The 23,587-nt window shown below is 40.1% G+C and overlaps 2 protein-coding genes across 5 annotated transcripts; one reads left to right on the plus strand and one right to left on the minus strand.

The window, feature by feature from the left end:
- Positions 1–2,205: 2,205 nt before the first annotated feature.
- Positions 2,206–7,220, minus strand: LOC134400197 (uncharacterized). Of its 2 annotated transcripts, none has more exons than XM_063128490.1 (7): positions 6,973–7,220; positions 6,060–6,120; positions 5,752–5,817; positions 5,576–5,641; positions 4,463–5,034; positions 3,512–3,583; positions 2,206–3,192 (listed from the first exon to the last, which is right to left on the minus strand). In XM_063128490.1, exons 5-7 carry the CDS (start codon positions 4,950–4,952, stop codon positions 2,684–2,686), a joined length of 1,071 nt encoding a protein of 356 aa, XP_062984560.1. In that variant the 5' UTR covers positions 4,953–5,034; positions 5,576–5,641; positions 5,752–5,817; positions 6,060–6,120; positions 6,973–7,220; the 3' UTR covers positions 2,206–2,683. The 2 variants fall into 2 exon arrangements, with proteins under 2 accessions (XP_062984560.1, XP_062984559.1); XM_063128489.1 differs by having other exon boundaries at positions 5,576–5,645.
- Positions 7,221–7,778: 558 nt separating this feature from the next.
- APTX (aprataxin) lies at positions 7,779–23,185 on the plus strand. Of its 3 annotated transcripts, none has more exons than XM_063129052.1 (8): positions 7,779–7,811; positions 9,842–9,975; positions 11,591–11,637; positions 18,586–18,909; positions 20,440–20,499; positions 20,619–20,845; positions 21,323–21,426; positions 22,068–23,185. In XM_063129052.1, exons 2-8 carry the CDS (start codon positions 9,846–9,848, stop codon positions 22,220–22,222), a joined length of 1,047 nt encoding a protein of 348 aa, XP_062985122.1. In that variant the 5' UTR covers positions 7,779–7,811; positions 9,842–9,845; the 3' UTR covers positions 22,223–23,185. The 3 variants fall into 3 exon arrangements, with proteins under 3 accessions (XP_062985122.1, XP_062985124.1, XP_062985123.1); XM_063129053.1 differs by having other exon boundaries at positions 7,801–7,833; XM_063129054.1 differs by lacking the exon at positions 11,591–11,637 and having other exon boundaries at positions 18,590–18,909.
- The last annotated feature ends 402 nt before the right edge of the window (positions 23,186–23,587 follow it).

The raw sequence follows: 23,587 nt of genomic DNA on the forward strand, positions 1-23,587 counted from the left end.
TAAATTCTTTTGAACCTCCTCTAAATTTAAGTTTTCTAGTTGTTTCTTCTTAGCTTGTATTTCTACTAATTTATATTTATTTTTACCTTGCCAATATTCTTCCTCCAAACTTCTAATTTCTGTCTCTAGCTTTTCCTGCTCTGCACGTTGTTGTCTTTTTAAACTACACATTTCTCTAATACAAATTCCTCTTACTACAGCCTTCATGGTGTCCCAAACGACTGACCCAGCTGATCCTCCCTTTTCATTAATTTCCCATGACTCCGACAATTCCTTCTGAATTTTTTCTACCACTTTATTATATTTCAGTATTTTTGTGTTCAACTTCCATCTATACGCCTCTTTATAATTCTTCTTAACTGCAAATTCTAAACTTAACAAAGCGTGATCAGTTACCTTTATTACCCCCATTTCCATTTTACAAATCTTCGTTGCAAAATCTTTTGAAACAAAAATATAATCTATCCTGGAATATGTATGATGAACTGGGGAAAAATATGTAAACCCAGGCTTAGCCCCATTGAGTAAACGCCAAGAATCTATATAATCATTTTCTTTTACTAATTTATTCAAAATGGTTATATTATTCCTCTGCCTTCCTGCCACAAATTATCATTATCTTATTTAACTACTACATCAGCTGCACCTAATAATTAAATGTATTAAATACAAAAAATTATGTAATGCTGATTCTGATTTGATTTATAAATTCTAGGCGGTACAATCAATATGTAAAAAATATTTCTAGCTCTGCTATTGTTTATAATTTCTTTGTTTTACATTCTTAAAACGAAGCCGGTTTCCAATCTTGCTCCCTGCCGGCTTATCCCGGCAGGTCTATGAAAGCCCAGCGTCACAGGAAGAAGGAGTTTTACTTCACAGACAATGAGCATAATGAAGAACGTTCTAAAGAAGAGTGTGCCGGGGTAAAACGATAGAAGAAAAGGTATTCCGGGCAGGATCTACACTATTCATTACACCGGTGTTTAAGTGCATTGTTGCGTCCTTCCTTGTTACCTTACAAAATGCAACTTGAGCCCAGTCAACCGGAATACCTTTTCTTCTATCGTTTTCTTCTATCTTCTATCGTTTCTCTCTCTCTCTCACACACACACACACACACCCAAATATGTGTCAGTGTACTGGAATGGTTAGTGTCAGGCAGGTTCTAGTCTCCACTTGATCATGAGGCTCACTGGCTAACTTTGGGCCAATCACTGACTCTCAGCCTCACCTACCTCAAAGGGTTGTTGTGGGTATTAAATGGACAAGAGGAGAACTATGTAAGCCACCTTGGGTTGCTTGCAAGAGGGAAAAAAGGTTTCTCTCTCTTTCTCTCCCCCTCCCCTCTCTCTCTCCCTGTATGATGCATGATTGTGTGGACTTGTGTGAGACACGCACACACTGTATTTCAAAATTAAAAAATACAGAATAGTCCAAAACACACCTGCAAATACTGCTATAAAAAAGAATTGTTCCAGCGCTGAGCAGGGGGTTGGACTTGATGGCCTTGTAGGCCCCTTCCAACTCTACTATTCAATGCTTCAAACAGCAAAGCTAAGCTCTCTGTTTTTTTCTTTTTCCAAATGGATCCAATGGCCTGCCTGGGTGGGGAGTCAGCTCAGGACCTGAAGGTCATGAGAAGCTGCCACCTCCCCAACCAGGCGCACCGAACTGGGGCCGCAACCTGACATGCCCTCAATGCGCGGCTACCGGAGGAGGAGGGCACGGGATGCCCCAGTCCCGCCAGCCCCGCGGCGCCCCCAGACCCTTATAATGTGCACTGGAAAAATTATACAGTTGAAAAACACAGTATGGCAATGCTGTAATTGTTTATTTAGGATATTCATGTTAAGTAAAATAAAATGTTTATTTTCTCTGTCATCATCAAGGTGAAGAAAGAGTTATGTAGAATTGCCAGAAAGGAACATGAATCAGAGAACTTTAAAGTCTAATTCTCTTCAAGACATTTCTATATGTAATGTTGAAAGTTTTGGTACTTATATGTAATGATGAAAAAAAAATTGGGTGACGCAATTCAAAATAAAAAATGTCCAATTACCTATTTGTTGAAAATTCCATTATTTAAAAGGAATCATGTGTAGGACATGTGAGTTGTAGTAATTGTTTTGTACATGTGTAATTCTTTTATGCAAAAACTGACTTTGTTTAAACTTAAGACATTCTCAATATATACCACAGAAGAAGGGAGTGGTTCAAATGTTTATTATAATAAACAATAATGTTGTAATTTTTACAATGTTTGGTCCTTTACTCTCATACACACATATAATCAACTATTGCTGTTTTTTAAGAAATACTTTGAAAACATAACAGCAGTAATTATATATGGTTTCCAAGGGTATCATTACATCAACAATAAGCATAACCCAACATTTGTAACAATTTTAACTTTACTAGTAAGCTATGTTTCTCAATGCTATCATTTAACAGCTTTGCATTAACAATTTTTTAAAAAAAGGTCATGGTAGCTTTCTATAAGACATAATACGGTTACAGATTCAAGTTTTTTTTTTAAAGACTTTATGTTGTTCACATCAGAGAATTAACTTGCTTACTGTTAGGTTTTTTTCCTTATACCAACAGTTAAAAGTGATAGTGAAGCTCTTGCCGTGCTGCATATATGTGCAGGTAGTAATAAAGCAAAGAGAAATTGTAATTTTTAAGGAGAAAACACAAGAGGCCTTTTAATATTACGTGTTGGTCGCCGATGTTCATACTGAACCTTTTTGGGTGTACCTGATTTCTCTATAAATGATTCATTGCTCTCTGGTGAGGTACTTATTTCTATGTTTTCAATGACAGGCTCTGGACAATCTTCAAATACAATACTGTTATTAACTGCTGAGTTAGTGATTGAGAAATTGCTAGTGGAGGCATGCATGCTATTCACCATGACTTTTAGAAGTGAAGCAGTTTCTTTAACAGATTTCAGAAGCTCTTGTCTATCTTCTCTTAATTTCTCTTCGTTTCTGGCAGACCGTTCTGCATAGGACGCAAATGCCTCAGACTCCGAATTCATTATTGAAATTATTTTCTCATTCTCTTTGCTGCAGTGACGCATGATTTTCTCTGCAATTTCATTTCCAGCCAGTCTCCTCTTCCTGTTCCTGATCAAGGCCAATCTCGTGGCAGGGGATAATGTCGCCTTATGGTTGGGTATTCCTGTATCTGGAATATATTTTAATTGAGCAATAACAGGAAAATATCACATTAGAAATATAATAGAAATCAGGAGGGAAGTCTAATTCCATTTGATCTCCTAGTGAAGTAGTTTCTTTTAAAACCTATAAACACTTCCTCTTTAAAGACATATTAACCTGCAAAATTCAATTTTAAGAATGGAGTAGATTAATATTTATGAAATATTACATATAGCGTGTAGTTTAAAAAAAATAAAAATGAAATTTAAAATCGTTCTCACAGTTCTTAAGATAAAATGTAGAAATATGAATCTGTTTGTAAAACAAAATAAAAAATATATATCTACCTATTGGAGGTACATTTATCTCCACAGTTGATTCCTTTGTGCTGGTTGATTCCTCATTTGTTTCAGTTGTTCCTACGGATGTAGGATTTATAATTAATGATAGTTTATACTGTAGAAATGTTTTAAAAATTTCAACAATTACAACAGGACATAAAGAAACAAAAAAGGAAAGTAGTATGAAAAGTTCTACGTTCTTATTTCAGATAACCTCATTATTATTATTATTATTATTATTATTATTTATTTATATAGCACCATCAATGTACATGGTGCTGTACAGAGTAAAACAGTAAACAGCAATACCCTGCCGCATAGGCTTACAATCACCTGAAGTACTTTCAACAGATGATGACTGTTCAGAAAGTTGAACATCCATTATAACTGGGTCTTTTGCTTGAATGATTAAATCATCTTTTAAAATTGAAATTTCTAAAAAAAGGAAACATCAGAAGTATACCCATTTGACTGTTATCATAACAGTTGAAAAGTATAGTTCCAAAGATAAGACATAATCTCCACCGTGCCTGGATGCAGCTCCAGCTGAGAGCCCCCTCCCTCCTGCTACCAACTGTCTCTGCAGAAGCCACCAGTGAGGGAGGAAGCAGCAGCCAGGCACCTCTCCACCGTGCCTGGATGCAGCTCCAGCTGAGACCCCCTCCCTCCTGCTGTCATCTGTAACTGCTGAACTTTACAACTAAGATTGTAGTGCCTGAATTTGCTTTCCTTTCCCCCCCTCCCCCTCCTCCCTCCCCGTCCCCTTTCCTTTTGTGTCATGTCTTTTAGATTGTAAGCCTGTGGGCAGGGACTGTCAAGAAATACTTTTGTAAGCCGCTGTGAGAGCCTTTTTTGGCTGAATGGCGGCATAAAAATCCTTAAATAAAAAATAAGTAATGCAGTAATAATGACATCTCATTTTTTTTTTAATATAGTCACTACGATGCTGTTACATACCACTCTGTTGAATTATCATTGAATTGTCTTGATGATAACCATTACGCGTTTCCTCCTCTGTATCATTGATTGTTGTTACTGGCTCACTGTTATCTTCCAAACTTTCCTCGTAGCTGTCTAACTCTGCCTCTGTGCGAATGAGTTTTATACTACTGCTGACACGTTTGGGTCTTATGGTAGCGTCTTCCCTTAGAATGCTATGCAACTCATCATAATACGGACAGGTAGCAAATTTTTTTCCAGATCTGTTGTTGTGATTGTAAACCTTACGATACTCAAATCGAAGGGATTTTGTCTTTGACCTACATTCCTGAGCTGTGCGGCTGTGTCCTTTTTTCCCCATTTCCATAGCTATATACTCAAAAGAATTCAGGTTCCGGTGCTTTGTACGTAGCTGCTCCTGGATTCTTTGCTCACCCCAGATATTTAGTAGATCTAAAATTTCATAATGACGCCATGTTGGACCTCTTCCCTTGATAGGATTTTCCATGGCGATTTTCCCCCCCAAAGACGTCAAAGATCTTCCACAAAATAACTTTTAAAGTAATAGTGTCAAACGGAATTTACTGTTGCTGTATTGGAAACAGAAATGTAATACTATTAATTCTATTCAGTATTTATGAAATGATTAATTTACAGAAATAGTAAGTTTAATTTTGTGTGGGATGTGATTTCATTATAAACAATAGCAGAGCTAGAAATATTTTTTACATATGCATATATATATATATATATATATATATATGTACCGCCTAGAATTTATAAATCAAATCAGAATCAGCATTACATAATTTTTTGTATTTAATACATTTAATTATTAGGTGCAGCTGATGTAGTAGTTAAATAAGATAATGATTAATCTACTAAGGCTGTATTGAGTGATGGAGAATTAGGGCGTAGTTATACCAGAGCTTTATCCCAGAAGTGTCCTGGCTTTAAACCTGATCATGTAAGTGTCAAAAAGGGCATTCATCACTCAGGCTTGAACCTTCGATAATCCTTAGGTATAGCTACAGCCTAAGCAGACTGTTTAATAACAAAGGTAACCTTGGAAACTCAATAATGGATATGTATGAATTACTAGTGCTTATGCATAATACTGAAATACATTACTTATGTTCCAGAAGAAAGTTGCACTAATGGACAACTTCAATTTGTGCTTCAATAAACAGCAAAGATCTACCTTAGTTGAAAAAAAAGAACAAGTCTGGGTTACACGCATAGCACTATTAAAAACCTTCTAGACTAGAAATTTTTAAATCAAGCGTTATGACTGATGAAATACGTACGTGGGAGAAAGCAGAAAGTTATGCCAAGGAGCAGTAATCCTGCAGTAATGAACTACGTATCAATAACTGTGAAAACATTAAATAGGGGGTTTTGCATCAAAGGGGGGTTAGAATCAAAGCATTGACAGCACTTTAAATATGAAAAAACATAGTTACAGCAAAACACATAATTGCAGCTGGAATGCATAGCGAAGTACTATAGAAATTTAGAGAAAAAAGGTGTTTGGGGGTTGATTCATCACAGACATTGATACACTTAGCAGATGCTTATCTTTTAAGAAAAAATACCAGAAATGAATAATACTTACATGACTTCAATCCATCTTGTTGTAAAGTATAAGCATTGCTGCAACCACGCTCAGCATACCACTGAAGGATTAGAAAAATAAATTGAGGGGGTTTAGAAACACAGTCTTAGCTACACTGTGCTACACCACAGAAGTGACTTCACTTTGCAGAGTAATAAATGCAATAAAGGAATAGAACCTTTCTAAAATATTAATTTATTTGAAAAAATATATGGGCGTCATCAATGACTTGAATTGCAGCAGGAATGTAATTAAAGAAGCATAAAGAAATTTTTAAAGAAGAACAATTGGGGAAATTGGCATCTCATCCTAAATAGCAACAAGGTTATGAATTAAGTATTAGCACATAATAACTTTAAAGACAGTAACAAAGTTGAGGTTGGAGAAATTTGTCATCTTTCCCAAGTAGAAAAATTGCAGCAGGACTGCTCAGAGAAGCAATATCCCTGTTTTGTAATGCAAAACACAAGGGATGTAAATGAACTCAAAACAAAAAAAAAAACATTAGCAAGATTGGAAACCGGCTTCGTTTTAAGAAGGTAAAACAAAGAAATGCAAATACCCTCTTATATTAAACTGCTCCTGCTGTGCAAGTAAAATTGAACTGTGGTTAATCAAGGGAGCATTAACGTTTTAATTTTAAAAAGGAGGGTTAGAAAAAAAACAGTAATTACACTTAGCAAAGGAAATCCGTTTATTATAAAAGCACGGAGGTCGGAAAACAAACCGCTCCTAATCACCCACTTGTAATGAAACATGAGAAATCAGCAGATCGATAGAGTGTTGTTGTTTTAAAAAAAAGGGGGGGGTTAAAGAGAGCACAAAAATAAAGGAAACAGTTTCTAAATTAATCAGTCACCACATTCAGAAGACAAAGCTGATGAATTAGAAACAAGAAAGACAAAGCACTTACCCAGTAGAACTTCATTCAGTTGCGGATTAGCACTAATGGCGGACTCACGCTCAGGAGAAAAGGGCTGCTTTTGGCGCCTACCGGAAGTCGTCCTAATCAGGAAGCAAAGACCATGGTCACGTTGAAAGACGGCGTTGAAAACAACGAAAGGTTGGAGCACATTGTTACTATTAAAACGATTCTAATGGGTTAAAACGGAAAGTGGAACGGTTTTAAAAGTCAGAAGAAACGTAACAACAACAGCATCACGTGACCACTGACGTCATCTCTGCCCACTTGTTACGTTTCATCTAGACAAGTGTAGACAGCCCCCTATAGGCTGACCGTATGAAAAGGAGGACAGGGCTCCTGTATCTTTAATGGTAATATAGAATGGTGGGTGAAATGCCCTCTTCATCACAACAGTTAAAGCTACACTAGCTATAGTAGAATGGCCAGATACAAAAGACGGCAGGGCTTCTGCAGCTTTAACTGTGTTGATGAAGAGAGAATTCCACCCTCTTCAATTGACACTTGCTGAAATTCCCTTTTCTACATTACACTTAAAGATACAGGAGCCCTGTCCTCCTTTTCATATGGTCACCCTAGCCCCCTAGAGTTTTTGCTTTGAATCCCCGCCAGCCCACCCACCCAGCGACCCACTCACGAAAGCAAGTCCAAACCCGCCTCCTTCCTAGGAGGCCGGGAAGACTTCGCAACCGGCGCGTGGTGGTTTTACGGAATCCACAGAGCGCTTTAATTGGTTTCGGGGCAACAAAGAGAGCGGCGATTGGCTACGGAAGTTTAGGCGAGGCGTGCAGGTGACGGCAGCGTGGAATTGAGCGGAAACACAGGCGAAAGTAGAGGGGTAACAGGAAGGAGGTGAGGATGACGAACGGCTTGAATGCATTGGGCTCGGTGGGTGATACACTAAAGACTGGAGGGAAGTGGGGGGGTAGTGGTCACGGAGGGATAGCGAGCTGGAAAAGGACGGGCACAGAATTGCATTTTTGGTTCAATCTATTCTGAAAATGTGTTTTTATAATTTTTTCAGTCTCATATTTTTTTATCATGCTAATCTAGAAGTATCTCGGTGTGCATGCAAACAAAGGCTGATTTCTAAACGAAGAAGTGCCAGATTCCAAGCCTGGCTGGGAGCTGCCCTGATTTCTAATTTTCGCCGTGAAATTTACTTCTTGGTAAACATGCACAAGATCAGGCTGACAGAGGTGTAGATGTAGCCTAAATAAGATACTGGGATTTGAACGCATTCACACGCCAAAATCAACTTTGGACGGCTCCAAATCATATATCTTGTACCTCCAAGGACTGGCTGGTCCCCATAAGCCGTCCACCCGATGATACTTGGTTTGGAATTCCATTTGTGCACAACATACCATCAAGTGTTCTGCCCTATCCATCAAGTTTGCAGTGCAGTTATGAAAAAGGAATGAGCTCTGCCTGTCCTCACCCATTAATGGTTGGACCGCTCTCAATAGTAGTAGTAGTAGTAGTAATAATAATTATAATAATAATTTCTTACCTGCTTCTCCATTTTGATTGAGGTGCTAACTGCTGTTGCCTGGTCCAGAAATTCATTTGTGTGCAATGCACTCTCATTTTGTTATTCAGGTTGCATCTACATTTCTCAACTGAATAAGACATATAGGAATTGCAAAGAAGGACCTGAGAACCAACTGCAGCCTTGTCCTTGTCTCCAAATTGCAAGGCCTGGTGGTGATTACTTGGTAGAGAAGGAAGTAAACTCTGCCCATGCTCAGATGCATTCCCTTCATATAATTCAGATTTTTGAAGGCTGAGCTTTAGCGTTTAAAAGTAGTCCTCAGTCTGAACCAAGTCCTAGTTAAATTAAATTAAGCAGTTTTTCACAAGTGTATCTAAAATGGTTTCTGAATTTTCCATGTCTGAAATCAAAACAGACTCTATTTTCCAATCACTGTTCATTAAGCTACCTATCGGTTTACTTCAGGTATGTTAAGCATAAGAAAATATGCAAAACATTCTCACTTGCACATTTTAACTCAGAAATAAGTCCCATTGAGCTCAATCGAGGTTATTCCTTAGTAAATGAATTTAGGACTACAGACTTGGTTGCTTGGTTTCTGTCATCACAGCTACCTTTATGTGAACAGTTCCATTTAAGAAACCCTTAATCTTGTGTGCATTGGGTATACACACAGTCCTGCCCCATGGCTAATAGAGATGAAGCTCAGACCCTGATCAATAAAAAAAATCCTAAATATGGATATGAGATGCGGACAGCCCTGTGCCCATTTAAGAGAAGCAGGTTCTGAACCTCTTTCTGCTGGAGGAAGACGAGATGTTCAAGCAGAACTAGTCTCTTAGAGACTGGCACTCATCTGTGGGTTGCTAGTTGAAAACTATTGGCATACTTCAAAGCTGGAGCTCAATGAAGATGTTAAAATAGTAAATGTTGAGGTGAATGAGATTGTTCTCTGAGTCATATGTAAGTGTAGATTTATATAAATGATTGCTTTATCGTTTGTTTAGTCAAACCCTTGTTTCACCTCCTCTCAAGATCTGGAATCATACCGTTTCATTTTACCGACCTTTGCAATTTATACGTGATTAATTTTTGCCAATTCCATTGTGCCAGATTTCTTGGTAAATATTTTAAGCTTGATGGGATTTCTGAATATAATATTTAACAATGTTCTGCACCTTACTGCCATTTTTGACCTTAACAAGTATTGTTATGTTCCCATTGTCTTCCATTTGCTGGTGGAGAGGTTGAATTCAAACAATTAAGCGAAGATCTACATCCAACCAGTGCTCTGGAATAAAATAGAGATTTTTTTTTGTATCTAATCTTAGTAAAACTGAGTATTTCTTTTTTCCTCCCCCTGAGCACAATGCACGTGTGCTGGCTAGTGAGCAAAGACAGAACCTGTCAGCGAATTAAACTGCCGCACTTTGAAATGGTGGTGATAGGGCGTGGCCCCGAAACGGAGATAACAGACAAGAAATGTTCAAGAAGACAAGGTAAAGCGTAAATTAAGGTTGCAATCTGAAGCATATTAGGAGTAAATCCCATTAAACTCAGCAATCCTTACTTCTGAGTAAAATATGCTTACGATTGCATTGTAAGTTGATTTCTAACCTTTTTTTGGCATGGTGGCATAAGTGCTTTGATGCCAATTAGATTGCCAGGATAGGTGATGTAGCATAGAGGCCAAAAGACCGAGCTGCAGTTCTGGAAGGCTCTGGTTCGAATTTCACCTGCTAAACTCACTTGATCACCTTAGACGTGCCAGTCTCCTCCCTGGTGCTCTCCAGATGTTTTGGTTTACAACTCCCATCATCCCCCAGCATACCATTAGATAATGGATGCTAAACAGACTCTAAAGTGCTATGTAAGTTCTAAGTAATTATAATACAACACTTGCCAATATTTCAGAGATGAAAGTGGAGACACTTGTGGAACACACCTATTCACTAGAGCTGGATTCTGGCACCTGTGGCCCTCTACAATTCCCACAATCGCTGATATTGGCCATACTAGCTTGGAATGATGAGAGCTGAAGTCCCAACAACATTTGGAGGGCCACCAGTACCTCAGCCCTGCTCTAAATGCTTGGATTCCCCCTGCCCCCTTACCAGTTGCTGAAGGTTAATCTGTATCTGTTGAGCAGTAACTTGTACTGGCTTCTGTAGCAAGATGTGTTAGTAAGCTGATCATAATGATTTAAAAAATAAAAATGCAAGTAAGTTTAGTAGAATGTTTAATCCATAATAAAGCCAGTGTGGTATAGTGGTCAGGAGATCCAGGTTCTAGTCCCCACTCAGCCAGGAAAAGCCACTGGGTGACTTTGGGCCAGTCACAGACTCTCAGCCTAACCCACCTCACAGGGTTGTTGTTGTGAAGACACTTTGGAGAGGAGGAGGATTATGTACACCGCCTTGGGTTCCTTGGAGGAAAAAAGGCGGGATATAAATGCAATAATAGATAAATAAAATAAATAAATCTGGTTGCCCTAGTTATAGAATCGTTGCAACTCCAACACATTCAGCAACATTTACTATCGGGATAGTTTTGGCGAGGAATGAATGGGAAATAGCACACTGGCATTATGTGATCATGTGTATTAATTTACATATGTATGACTTCTATTTGAGGGCTGGGGTGGGTTTAAACCTGAAAAGTCTAGCACATGTGTATGTACACTCATATAGTTTGTACTAGGCATATTTTAATATCTCCTGAAAAGGCAAAACGGGAAAAGTGTGTGTGTTGCCAAGAGCAGGTACCAGAATATAAAAAAATGTTCCTGACCAATAGGGCAGGTAGAGGATGAGAAAGAAATATAGGCAACATTAACTTGTAATAGTTTTGCTCCACTTGGTTATGACTCTGTTATAGTTTCCTGGTTTAATTTATTTTCTAGGCTGGTAAGGCGGACTTTGATTTTCCTGGCTTGAGAATAAATCAGTGAACACCTAGCCCTTATTTTCTAATTTTAGTAAAGTTCAGTTGTATCAAAGTGTCTGCTCTTTTGGACTGCACTCTCTGCAGCCTAGTATAACCTCCCCACCCCATCCCTTTACCACAAAATGCCTGGGTATGGGCCTAATATTGTTCTGTCACCTTTATTTTCAGTACAGCTAAAAGCAGACTGCAACAAAGGGTATGTCAAGGTTAAACAGGTAGGTCCTTTTCTCTCCATACAGCATTGCTGAGTGCTCCCTTGGCACTTGGTTACGTTTAAATAGAAGGATAAACTACTTGTGTCCTAGCCTTTGGTGCAGAGTTATTAAAAGGGCTGTATGTATTCCACATATCTGCAACTTTTACATCTCATTGGTTACCCTTTTTTGGCAGGACTTAAAAGTTAGCAAGGTAACTTTGTCCACCCTCCTTAGGAGGTAGGATCCCAAACAGATTTTTTCACTTCATTCAACTTTTCTGCTTGGTAGAAAGGTAATAATAATAATAATAAAATTATTATTAATAATAATAATAATGTTTGTTTAATGTTCTTGCCTTAATTTTACTACCTCTGTATCAAAGCTAGAGTAAGCATAAAGATCTAAGACAAAAAGTCTATTTTCCTTTCTCAAGAAAAAATCACTAATCATATATAGTTGATTAATATGTTGGGAAGCTTAGCGGTTATCAAGTTTTCAAGGTGGCCTGCGGTGATCAGGCAGACCAGATCAATGAGTTAAAATAATTTTGTTTTCCAACCACCTCCTCCAAGGAAGAAGAAAAAGTATTTATCTGCTATTCCCAGGTGATCAGACCCGTTCTTATGGATTGTCTTGGCTGCTTTAATTTATAGTTTGTTTCTTCGTCCTCATTGTTTTGCATTTTCACTATGCTTATAATTTATTTTTCTGAGTTTCCCTTGCTTACTGACTCAGAAGACCTCAGTGACCTGGTTTGCACATAACACCAATTCATAGTTTGCTTAACCCGTGAATTGGTAGGGCTGCACCAAAGTGAGCAACTATGCCACCTTCCACATGCTCTTCCACTTTCATAAACAACTCCTGAGTGGGGGTTGCATATTGAAAATGTCGCCTGGCTCACACTGCAGCTCATTGTGGTGCAGTTCATTGATGTGTGTTGTGTGAACTGGGTCAACAAATAAAGGTAGTTCAGTAGAACAGCACTGAGAAATAGGATTTTTCACTAGGAAACAATTTCAGGTGAACTCAAAATAGGTTCCGAAAAGGGAATTTTTTTTTAAATTATACTTCCTATTTATAGATTAGCAAATATGAGCATATTATGCAAGCGTCCTAAATTCATTGAGGGCTCTGGGCTCTTTAGTTGACTGTTTTCTATTTCACCTCCTCACACTGAACAGTTCCTCAGATTCTTCCCATGTACAAAAAAGTGTATACTACACCCAGAATCCTTCCCCCAAGTTGCCTAATTCTGTTATCAGAAGGTGGTGCTGGGGAATTCTTCCTCAACACTCTGGCTGTTAGCCTTTGGTGTTCCTCAGACCTCTATCTAATCCTCCATTGGTATTAAACATATACATGAAACCATTAGGAAAGCTTATTCAGAATTTTTAATCCTGTCTCCACACTATACCACTGTAAATATTTTGAGGTCCAGAGATTTTCTCTGCTGATAAGTGATTTTAAGGTATTGGATCAACATAATAACTTGGGTAGACTTTCTGATTCTTGCGTGAAACTTTTTTAGGAGCTATTTTCCAAATGGTGGACAATTTTCTTTAGGTCACTAGTTTTTGTCAACCACAGAAGTTACTATCTTGTGTTTGGTATCAAAATTATAGGTTTTGGGGGTCAAGGAATTCAAAGAATATGTTATAATTGTCAAAGTACTGCTTCTGCAATTTTCCAAGATGGTGCTGAAATGTCTCATTTTCCCATTTTCTCGACAGATCAACATACAAATGTGATTTTGGTTTTATAGGGGTTTTGGGTCAACGGGATGAACAATGGCATTAACTTTGATGCAAAGGCAGTCTTTCTACCATTTTAAAAAATGATACCCTAACTTTTATCCCGACAGGCCATGTAATGAGAATGTGTAGCTTATATGATCATTTTTTCATGAAGTATGCTAAAATATTATGGTTTGTAGCATCATTCATTTAAAAAAGGAATGAAATTTGAGTATATTTTATTTTGCATACTCGTCAGTTACTATTACTGATTCACATTTTCACCTTTTTTCTCAGTATGTATCTAAAGACTTACTAAAACATAAAAAAAAACAAAATATGCTGATGACAGCCAACTCTCTCTCTCTCCTCTTTCCATCCAAATCCGAGGAAGCTGTTCTAAACCAGTGTGTGATGTTGGTAATGGACTGACTGAAGGCAAATCGTTTTGATGCTTAATCCAGCGAGACAGAGGTGCTCCTGGTTAGTTAAAAAGCAGATCGGGAAATAGGGATTCAACCTGTGCTGTGTGGGGATGCAGGCATGCAGTTCAGGTGTAGTGTGGGACTCAGCCTTGGACCTTTTTGGTGGTGGCAGGATTGTGTTTGTGCAACTGAGGCTAATGCACCAACTGCATCCTTTCCTAGATATGTCTGAACCAGCCACAGTCACACATGCCTTAGTTGCATCCTGTTTGGATTACTGTAATGTGCTCTACGTGGGGCTGCCTTTGAAAACTGTTAGGAAACAACAGCTTCATTGGTTACTGGTCTGCTTCTAGGCAGAATTCAAAGGGCTGGTTATGACCTATAACGCCCTATGCAGTTGGGACCAGGCTACCTGTTAGACTGCCATCTCTCATATGTGCCTGCCTAAGTCTTAAAATTTTCAGAAGAGGGCCTTCTTTTGAGACCACCGTTGTCAGATGGGTGTTTGGTGGCAACATGGAAGAGGGCCTTCCTGGGCTATGGAACTCCCTGCTCAGGGAGGCTAGGTTTGTTTCCCCTTTGCTGTCCTTCTGCCAGAAGGGAAAGGCCTTACTCAAGCAGGCCTTTGTGGCTTGTAAGCAGGTCTGTTGGGTTGGCTGCAGTTTTATTCTGTTGTGTCTTTAATTGGATTTTAATGTTTTTGTTTTTATTGCTTTAATCGAGTTTTATTTGTGATTGTAAGGCACATCGAGTGCCGCTTTTCTTAGTAGAAAGGCAGGGTACAAATCAAATTCAATCAATCATGTTGCAGGGATTTAGCCAGCAAGTATGTTAGCCTGGCACAGTCTTACTACTGAGTCCAAGTTCTAGGCACCCTGAGGCTTCTTCCATTTTCCTTGCCTGCTCCTCTCCTGACGCACATGTAACTTGCTAAACTCTCAGACAGTGGCCTGGGTCTGGATCCTTACAGCCAGTTTTAGTGCAAGCAGTGGGGCTGACTTGTTCTTCTGCCTTTCCCATTCCTTGGCTAGAGAAGTATTGCTAGTTCTCAGTACAGTTATTGATCTATACTAGCACCTATACTAGAGTGACCAGATTTAAAAGAAGGCAGGGCTCCTGCAGCTTTAACTATTGTGATGAAGCGGAAATTTCACCAGGTTCTTCATATATACAAATGACACCTGCTGAAATTCCCTTTTCAATACAACTGTTAAAGATACAGGAGCCCTGTCCTCCTTTTCATATGGTCACCCTAATCTATACACTACCTATAACTGTCCACTTACTATTCAGCACACTACCAGTCTTTTATGGGTAGAAATTCACAGCACCCCCACCCCCAAGAGAACTGTGTTGGGCAAAAATTCTGTTTTTCATACAATTTTCCCTCTTTACCTGCTGTTACAAAGCATGCTTTAGTTTACATGGACATCCATCTCACATACATGTAAACTAGGGTGACCATATGAAAAGGAGGACAGGGCTCCTGTATCTTTAAGAGTTGTCTTGAAAAGGGAATTTCTGCAGGTGTCATTTGTATATATGGAGAACCTGGTGAAATTCCCTCTTCATCACAACAGTTAAAGCTGCAGGTGTCCTGCCCTCTTTTAAATCTGGTCACTCTAGTATAGGTCCTGCAGCTTTAACTGTGGTGATGAAGAGGGAATTTCACCAGGTTCTCCATATCTATATATATAAAAGCCCAGAGGCCTCCTCCAAGCCACTTATGCAAATAGGAGAGAAGGCAGAGGCAGTGGATTGGCCTACTGGTTGGTGAGGTCACAATGACATTGCCAACCAGTAGGCCAATCCACTGCCTCTGCCTTCTCTCCTATTAGCATGTTCTCTCCTATTTGCACTTACAGGCCAATCCACTGCCTCTGCATTCTCTCCTATTTGCATGTTTAAAAATTCTGAGCTCACAGGGCCTTCTATGGAAGTTCCAAGAAAAATAACTGCCATCTGCCAAGAAAAATAACTGCCATCTAGGGAAGTTCCAAGATAGAAGGCCAGGGGCGCGTCCAAGCCACTTCTAGGTTTTGCCTTCTGGCGCCTTCTAGCGGCGTTTCTCGGAATTGCAGCCTTCTATGGAAGTTCCAAGTTCTGAAGAAGGATAACTGCCAGGAGCTTCCGGCCTAGCAGAGGGGCCAAACCCCACTAACCTCACCAGGCTGCTCCTCTACACCTGTCGTATGACAGGCTTTTTTGCTAGTATACTAGGGTGACCATATGAAAAGGAGGACAGGGCTCCTGTATCTTTAACAGTTGCATAGAAAAGGGCATTCCAGCAGGTGTTATTTGTATGGAGAACCTGGTGAAATTCCCTCTTCATCACAACAGTTAAAGCTGCAGGAGCTATACTAGAGTGACCAGATTTAAAAGAGGGCAGGGCTCCTGCAGCTTTAACTGTTGTGATGAAGAGGGAATTTCCCCAGGTTCTCCATATATACAAATGACACCTGCTGAACTTATATTTTCAATACAACTGTTAAAGATATAGGAGCCCTGTCCTCCTTTTCATATGGTCACCCTAGGTCAGCCTTGTATTTTATTGGAACTGAGAATCTACAATGAAGTGGAAATAACCTGCATCAACTGGAGCCCATTTTCCATGTTTGCTTTATTTTATTGAGTTCATAGGTAACAGGGCACTTAACACTTTACCTTGTTGCCTGAGTTACTGAGACCCAGCCCACTTGGTAGAAGTGTTATCCACTCCTCTTAACATATAATTGCCTTCATCCAGAATTAACTCATATCATCAGTCCATGAGAAACAGCCAAAGTAAGCTGAAATTTTCTGTTTTTTCTTGTTCCTTATGCAAGGCTTATGGTGTAATCCTGTACTTGTCTACATGTAAGTAAGCCCCATTGAGGTTAATGGCACTTACTCCCAGGTAAATATGTATAGGATGGTAGCCTTGCTCTAAATGGGGGTGGGGTGAAGGTAAATTGGGAAAACTTTTTTCTTTTCCTGGGCAGTTAACAACGTATGTTGAGTTACTGTTTTTTTTTTTTAATTGACCCCAGAATCAATTCACAACAAAGGATATTGTTGTTTTTATGTTCTTGATGGTTTTAAATTTTGTATACTTGTTTTTAATGTTCACTGTTTTTAAGTTCTGTGAACCGCCCAGAGAGCTTCGGCTATGGAGCAGTATATAAATGTAATAAAACAAATACTGGTAGATCTTTGTTGATCTGCTGCCGATCAACAAGGATTTTTGACATCCATGTATTTAACCATAGCAACTACAAATGCATGTAAAAATAAATCTCTTCCATGGCCGACCTTGTGCTAATCACTTCAACCGCTGTGTTCCTTGCCTATAAAATATATGAATTAGGCATATGTTAGTACATACTTGCCTTTCCAGGCCTTTCTTCATCTCAGCTGGCAAATTTTAAAGTTTTGTTCTAAAAACCCTAATGTGAGCTTCCCCAACTGGATGCCCCCTGGGTGGGTTGGACTACAACTCCCACCATCCCCAGCAAGCATAGTCAAATGCCTTTGGAGTTCAGGGAGTTGTAGTCCAACCCATCTGGAGGGCACCAGGTTGGGGAAGGTTGCTGTAAACTGTAGTAATTCAGATATCGATGTGTATATGCAGGTTATATTGGCATCTGGCTCATGGAGTCTTGTAGCTAATTGTCTGTCCCCTGAACCACCATTTTGCCACTGTCTCCAGCTGACGGACCCTGAGATTCTAGTAAAAAAGCACACCAAATAGATCTTTCAAACTGGAAATCTACCTGCCCTTGGTCTAGAGACAGCTCATCATGTCATAGAGGTGTTACGGGAATATACCACATTTAGGAAGTAGGTGTGGGATTGTGTTTTTGAATGCTGTTCCAGGAGAGAAACAACCTCCCTGCACATGTAAAAATTATAGATTGTAGAATGGATGAAGCTGTGGACCTGATCAATGACTGAATAGGAGACCATTGGAATCCCTATGTGAGTAGCTTTGATTTATATAGAAAAGAAGATCAAGATATAATATAGGGAGCTCAGTGACAGACTGAGACCAGTGAGCCTTGACTTCAAGTCTTAGGTCAGTCACACTCTCCGAGCCTAAGCTAACTCACAGCGTGGTTGTGACGATAAAATAATGTATGCCACCCTTGAAGTCTGAAGGGTAGGATTAAAATATAATGAATAGACTAATAAATAGGCACATGCAAGTCATGACTTGCTGCTGCAGTTGTTATGCAGTGAACGTGCACATCTGAACTGATCTATAAACTTCAGGTGCTTTGGTTGGGATCTTAGGAGAAGTTAAGGGACTTCACGGAAGGAAAGTTTCCTATCCACTCGTCTCCCTAGAAGCCTCGCTGGAGAGATCTGCCCAATTTGGGGCGATTCTCCCCAAACCCAGCAAGAACAGAGCCTTCCCTCCGAATGTGCTTTTTGTGGGATGCAGGTGACTGTGGGGTGGGAAACATCCCTGTGAACTTCTTTAAATTAGCTTTTCTTAGGTTCCAAATTTGTGGGGTGCAGGTGACTGTGGACGGAGCGAAGGAGGGTGGGAAACTTCCCTCCTGTGAACTTGCTTAAATTAACTTTTCTTCAGTTCCAAGCCAGTTCCGCACTGATGTAGAGAATGTGCCAGATCTCTTATTGCAAAGGAGATAGGTAATGATGTTCATCCCATTCGAATTATAGTCTGCTGCTTAAAATGGTATGTTTTGTGGCTGTTCATGTAAGTAGGAGATGCCACAATAACCTTCCAGGCAGCCTGGCTTTTGTAGGCCAAAATACAATGACTAATGCCAGTGCTGCCATTTTCTTTTGCTCCCAAGATAGGTGTCAACCCAACCAGTATTGATCTAGTGGATATTGGCAAGGACCAGGAAATCAAGCTGAAGCCAGGTCAAGTTCTTCATATTGTCAATAAACTGTACCCATACACTGTGCAGTTCTGGAATGAAATGGGAGCATGTGTTGGACGGGAGGCAGCGGAACCAAAAGCTGAAAAAAGGCCACAGGATGAATCCGAGAATAACAATGTGGAAAGCATGCCAGGAAAACATGCAAAAATGGACCCACAAGGCTGTGCTTCATGTTTCGAGCTGAATGATGGCAATAGTTCTGTTTGTTCATGCGAAAGCTCTTCTAGCACAATGGTGAGTCAATAAATAGTTGGGGTTGGGTACAGTAGACATATGTGTGTTCTTAGCACAAACTCTTAAGAGTGCTTCTAGACAGAGGACTCCTAGCATTGAGTAGTCAAAAGGCCGGCAGCTATTCCGTCTTTTCTTTCTTATTGGATTTTTTTTCTGGGAAGGAAAAAGACAGAAGAAGTGGTGGGAAAGCATGGGAGGGTTACAAATGGAAGACAACGTCATCAGGACACAAACGCCCCAGTGAAATTCTGTTAATCTGGCAGGACGGTTATACAATAAAACCCTGTCTCAGTGATAGGTAAGATAACATTAGGGGCGTATTTACATTACCGTCTTAAATTGGTTTAATAGGCATTTGCTCTCTGTGAGGAGGGCCAGAGGTCTTTAACAGAGAATTCTCCGCACCTTCGCTGAACAGTTCCCAGAATTCTTTGAGGATAGCCGTAACGGGGTAGAATTAACTGGGCATGTTTAGCCTTGAGAACAGAAGAGTGAGGGGAGACATGATAGCACTCTTAAAATACTTGAAAGGTTGTCACACAGAGGAGGGACAGGATCTCTTCTCGATCCTCCCAGAGTGCAGGACATGGAATAACGGGCTCAAGTTACAGGAAGCCAGATTCCGGATGGACATCAGAAAAAACTTCCTGACTGTTAGAGCAGTACGACAATGGAACCAGTTACCTAGGGAGGTTGTGGGCTCTCCCACACTAGAGGCATTCAAGAGGCAGCTGGACAACCATCTATCAGGTATGCTTTAGGGCGGATTCCTGCATTGAGCGGGGGGTTGGACTCGATGGCCTTATAGACCCCTTCCAACTCTACTATTCTATGATTCTATGATATCCAGTGTTGCTCGAGCTGACTCCTGCTTGCACAGTGGGACTTTCCCACCTCTCCTCCCCTGCCAAATTGGCTCTGGAGAGTCTCTCAACCCTTCAGACATCGAGTTTTGAAGGGGAATTGGGCGGGGGGGGGGATTGCCCCCCCTTCTGGTTTTCTCAGCAGGAGTGGTTAATTGGGTGCCACCTATAACATTGATATGTTTGCAATATAAATATGCCCTAGGCTTCCCTAACTTCTGAAGTGGAAGAGCATGTACAAAGAGCTGGCTAGGTAGCGGACAGTTGGCATCATTGACTGTGGGTCAGTGGTAGAACACATACATTGCATGCAGAAGGTTCCAGGTTCAATCCCAAGTACCTCTCAAGTAGGACTGCAAAAATTCCTGGAGAAAAACTGCCAGTCAGTGTGGACAATACTGGGCTGGATGGACCAATGGTCTGACCCACTATAAAGGCAACTTATTATGTTCCTATATTCCTATGACCAGGGGAAAAATAGTGTGTATTTCCAGATTATTGTGTTACATTTCTAGTATTGTTGCTCCCAGGAGTTGCAACGAAATTGGAGTTATGCGTACTTCCAAAAAGTATTCAGAACCCTGAGGGTCTCCTACAATTATCTGAACGAGCCTTGCAGTGTGACTTCAGCCAAAACCATATTTAGATTTTTTTGTTTGTCATTTAGGTAGGTTTACAGTACTGGACTCAAGGTTTGAAGGTTTCCATGAAAAACCCAGCTATGCAGGTAAGGATCTCATGCTTACCTTGGATCATAGTGGCGCATTGAATCCAGAGTATGCTTTATGACAGTCAAACCAATGTAAAATTGCAGTGTCGATATGCACTTCTTTGTTCCTCTGCTAGGTTTACAAGGACGACAAGGCTGTTGCTATAAAAGATAAGTACCCCAAAGCTCGCTATCACTGGTTAGTGTTGCCGTGGCAGCCCATCTCCGCTTTGAGTGCAGTAACTCAGGAGCATCTGGAGCTGCTAGAACACCTGCACGCTGTTGGAGAAATGATCATCCAGCAGTGCCCTGAGAAAGACACCTTGCGCTTCAGACTGGGCTACCACGCCATTCCCAGCCTGAGGTAAAATGTGATTGTGCTCAGAACTATCAACTTCTGCTATGTGGAATGTTGGGGCTCCCCTGGGGCAACTATCCATTTGAGTCAGTGTGGTGTAGTGGCTAAAGTGTTGGACTGGGAGTCGGGAGATCCGGGTTCTGGTCTCCACTCAGCCATGGAAACCCACTGGGTGACTTTGGGCCAGTCACACACTCTCAGCCCAGCCCACCTCACAAAGTTGTGAGGATAAAATGGAGAGGAGGAGGAGGATGTACACTGCCTTGGGTTCCTTGGAGGGAAAAAGGTGGGATTTAAATGTAATAATAAAAAATAAAAAAATTCTAGCAATTGGCAGGTGCTCACTAGAGAAAGTACTTGCTGCCACCCTTTGTATGGCACCTTTTGTTAGTAAAAAAAAAAAAGCCACCTTTAACATTTTGAGTTTTATTGTGCTATAGTAACACACCAGAACTCCTTGTTATTTTTGTTTGGTGTTCTCAGCCACCTACATCTTCATGTCATCAGCCAGGATTTTGATTCCGAATGGTTCAAAACCAAAAGGCACTGGAATTCTTTTACAACAGGCTACTTCTTTGACTCCAAAGGTAATAATTCAGGCCATCTTTTTTTCTTTTTTAATTACACATACCTCTAAGTGTCTATTTGTCTGTCTTCGGACTTTTGGTTTCCGCCATGTTATTTAGGATTAAACTAGCCACGATGACAGCATCCTTGTTTGTTTAATCTGCACCCTTCACATGTAGAGCAAGTGGGGAGGGGCGTGGGTCCAGTTCAATATCAAAAGAAGCGTGCAGGTGCAGCAAGGTGAAAACCCACCCACCCCTGCAGTCTGCTACTTCAGGACGTTTTCTCTCGGTCCTGCTGCAGTACTAGAACACAGCTGAGCTTCGAGAAAAGGACCATGAAAAGGGATATTTGGGAAGAAGCCAAGACCGCTAGCATTCATATGGCCCTAGAGCAGGCTTCCCCAATCTGGTGTCCTCCGGACATGTTGAACTACAATTACCATTCCCTGACACCTTGCTACTGGTCGCTGTTTGTGATAAGCATTAGCAGTATAAGAGGAATTAATTTAACTTTATTTCTATGTCAGGGAGCAGAACTGTTTGTCTGTGCGCTAATATAAAGTCTGGGCAGCTAAGCTATTGGCATGTATTTCATAACGTTAGCCATATGGATGGGGCTGAATCTCAAATATATTATGTTTCCCCACCCACCTATTCAGATGTGATTATGATGGTAAAGAAGAAAGGAAGAGTAACTGTAGACAAGAACACTCCCGAGCTCCTGAAACTGCCTCTGAAGTGTCACGTGTGCAAACAACAGCAAAAGACTATCCCTCAGTTAAAGGAACACCTTAAGAAACATTGGCCAAAATGATTTGGGGAATCTATACCCATTTCCACTTGCTACCGTTTTATTGTTTATGGAGTTAACTGAATTCCAATTCACTTATGGTATGCAGACCATACTAAGTTGTCTTATTAAATGCACACAATTGTGAGTATTTAAAATTACATGTAACTTAGTGTGTAAAATTGCTGATGGGATTTTTTTTAGGATGACTGTTATGCATAGGAAAGATGTGGGTAGGCAAATCTCTTATACAGTGGGCCATACCTGACAGCCATGGCACACCTATGTGCTCGATTGAAAATAAGCTATTTATAATTAGTTGACCAGCCAAAGTGGGGCCTGCAGCTTAATTTATCTGTTGGCATCCTCTGTTTTTTCTATATTTTTCTTGTTACACAGTAACTCTCTTGACCGTGGAAATGTGGCAATGAGATTTGCTGACTTTCAGGTCAGCATTCTACAAGTTTGAAGCCCTGCACCCATTTTCAATGCTGGGTAGAAGAGAGGGAAAAAGCAAAATATAATGAGATCTATATCTCAGACTGAAACTGTCTGTATTGGCTGTATACATTTAAGACACCCTTCTAAGTTTCCAAACTCCAGTTCTACTTCTGCACCAATTTCAAATCAATATGATATCTGGCTTCAAGATATTTTTTTGAAGTTTGAATAGTCTTGAACCCTGCACTTGGGGTGTATTTCTCACCAAATTCATGGCTACCATGAAAGTTTATTTTATTTATTTATAAGGGGATGCTTATCCTACTTCTAAGAAACACTTACAGTTGCTAACAATTAAAACAGAGCAAAACAAAATTCAAAAAAACAAGACTGACGCAGGCAAGGGTTGTATCCAGACAAGGCTTTTATTGTGAAGTTATCCTGTCTCGTTCATGGAATTTTGTCGTATTCAATTTTGTAATTTTTCTGTGCTTTTGCAATGCTTTGTTTGCCTCCCCCTGTCCGCCAACCTATACGCCAAATCCATTGAGGAGTAAATTATTGAATAGCTGCACAATGTCTCTTCATTGATAGTGCTTATTGGAAGCACCAAGGGTAACTGGCAAAATCAGCCATAAGGAAAGTGACAATCAACCAATGAGATGAAGTATGGACCGGGAATGTGTCTTCAGTGAATCAATAACGTAGCAAAGTGAGCTGATAAGATGGGTCTCTGGGTGCCACTGTGAAGAAGGCGTTCTTATACATTATTTATTTATTTATTGCATTTCTATACCACCCAATAGCCGGAGCTCTATGGGCGGTACATTCTGAAAGTATCTGAGGTAGGAGGCATAAAAGAGCCTCCACAGTTGATCTTAGAAGACAGGCAGGATTATATTGGGATGGGGGAAGAGACAGTAATTTAGATATCCTAGACTTAAATCA

Source organism: Elgaria multicarinata, chromosome 6 (assembly GCF_023053635.1).
Source record: "Elgaria multicarinata webbii isolate HBS135686 ecotype San Diego chromosome 6, rElgMul1.1.pri, whole genome shotgun sequence".
Lineage (NCBI taxonomy): Eukaryota > Metazoa > Chordata > Lepidosauria > Squamata > Anguidae > Elgaria > Elgaria multicarinata.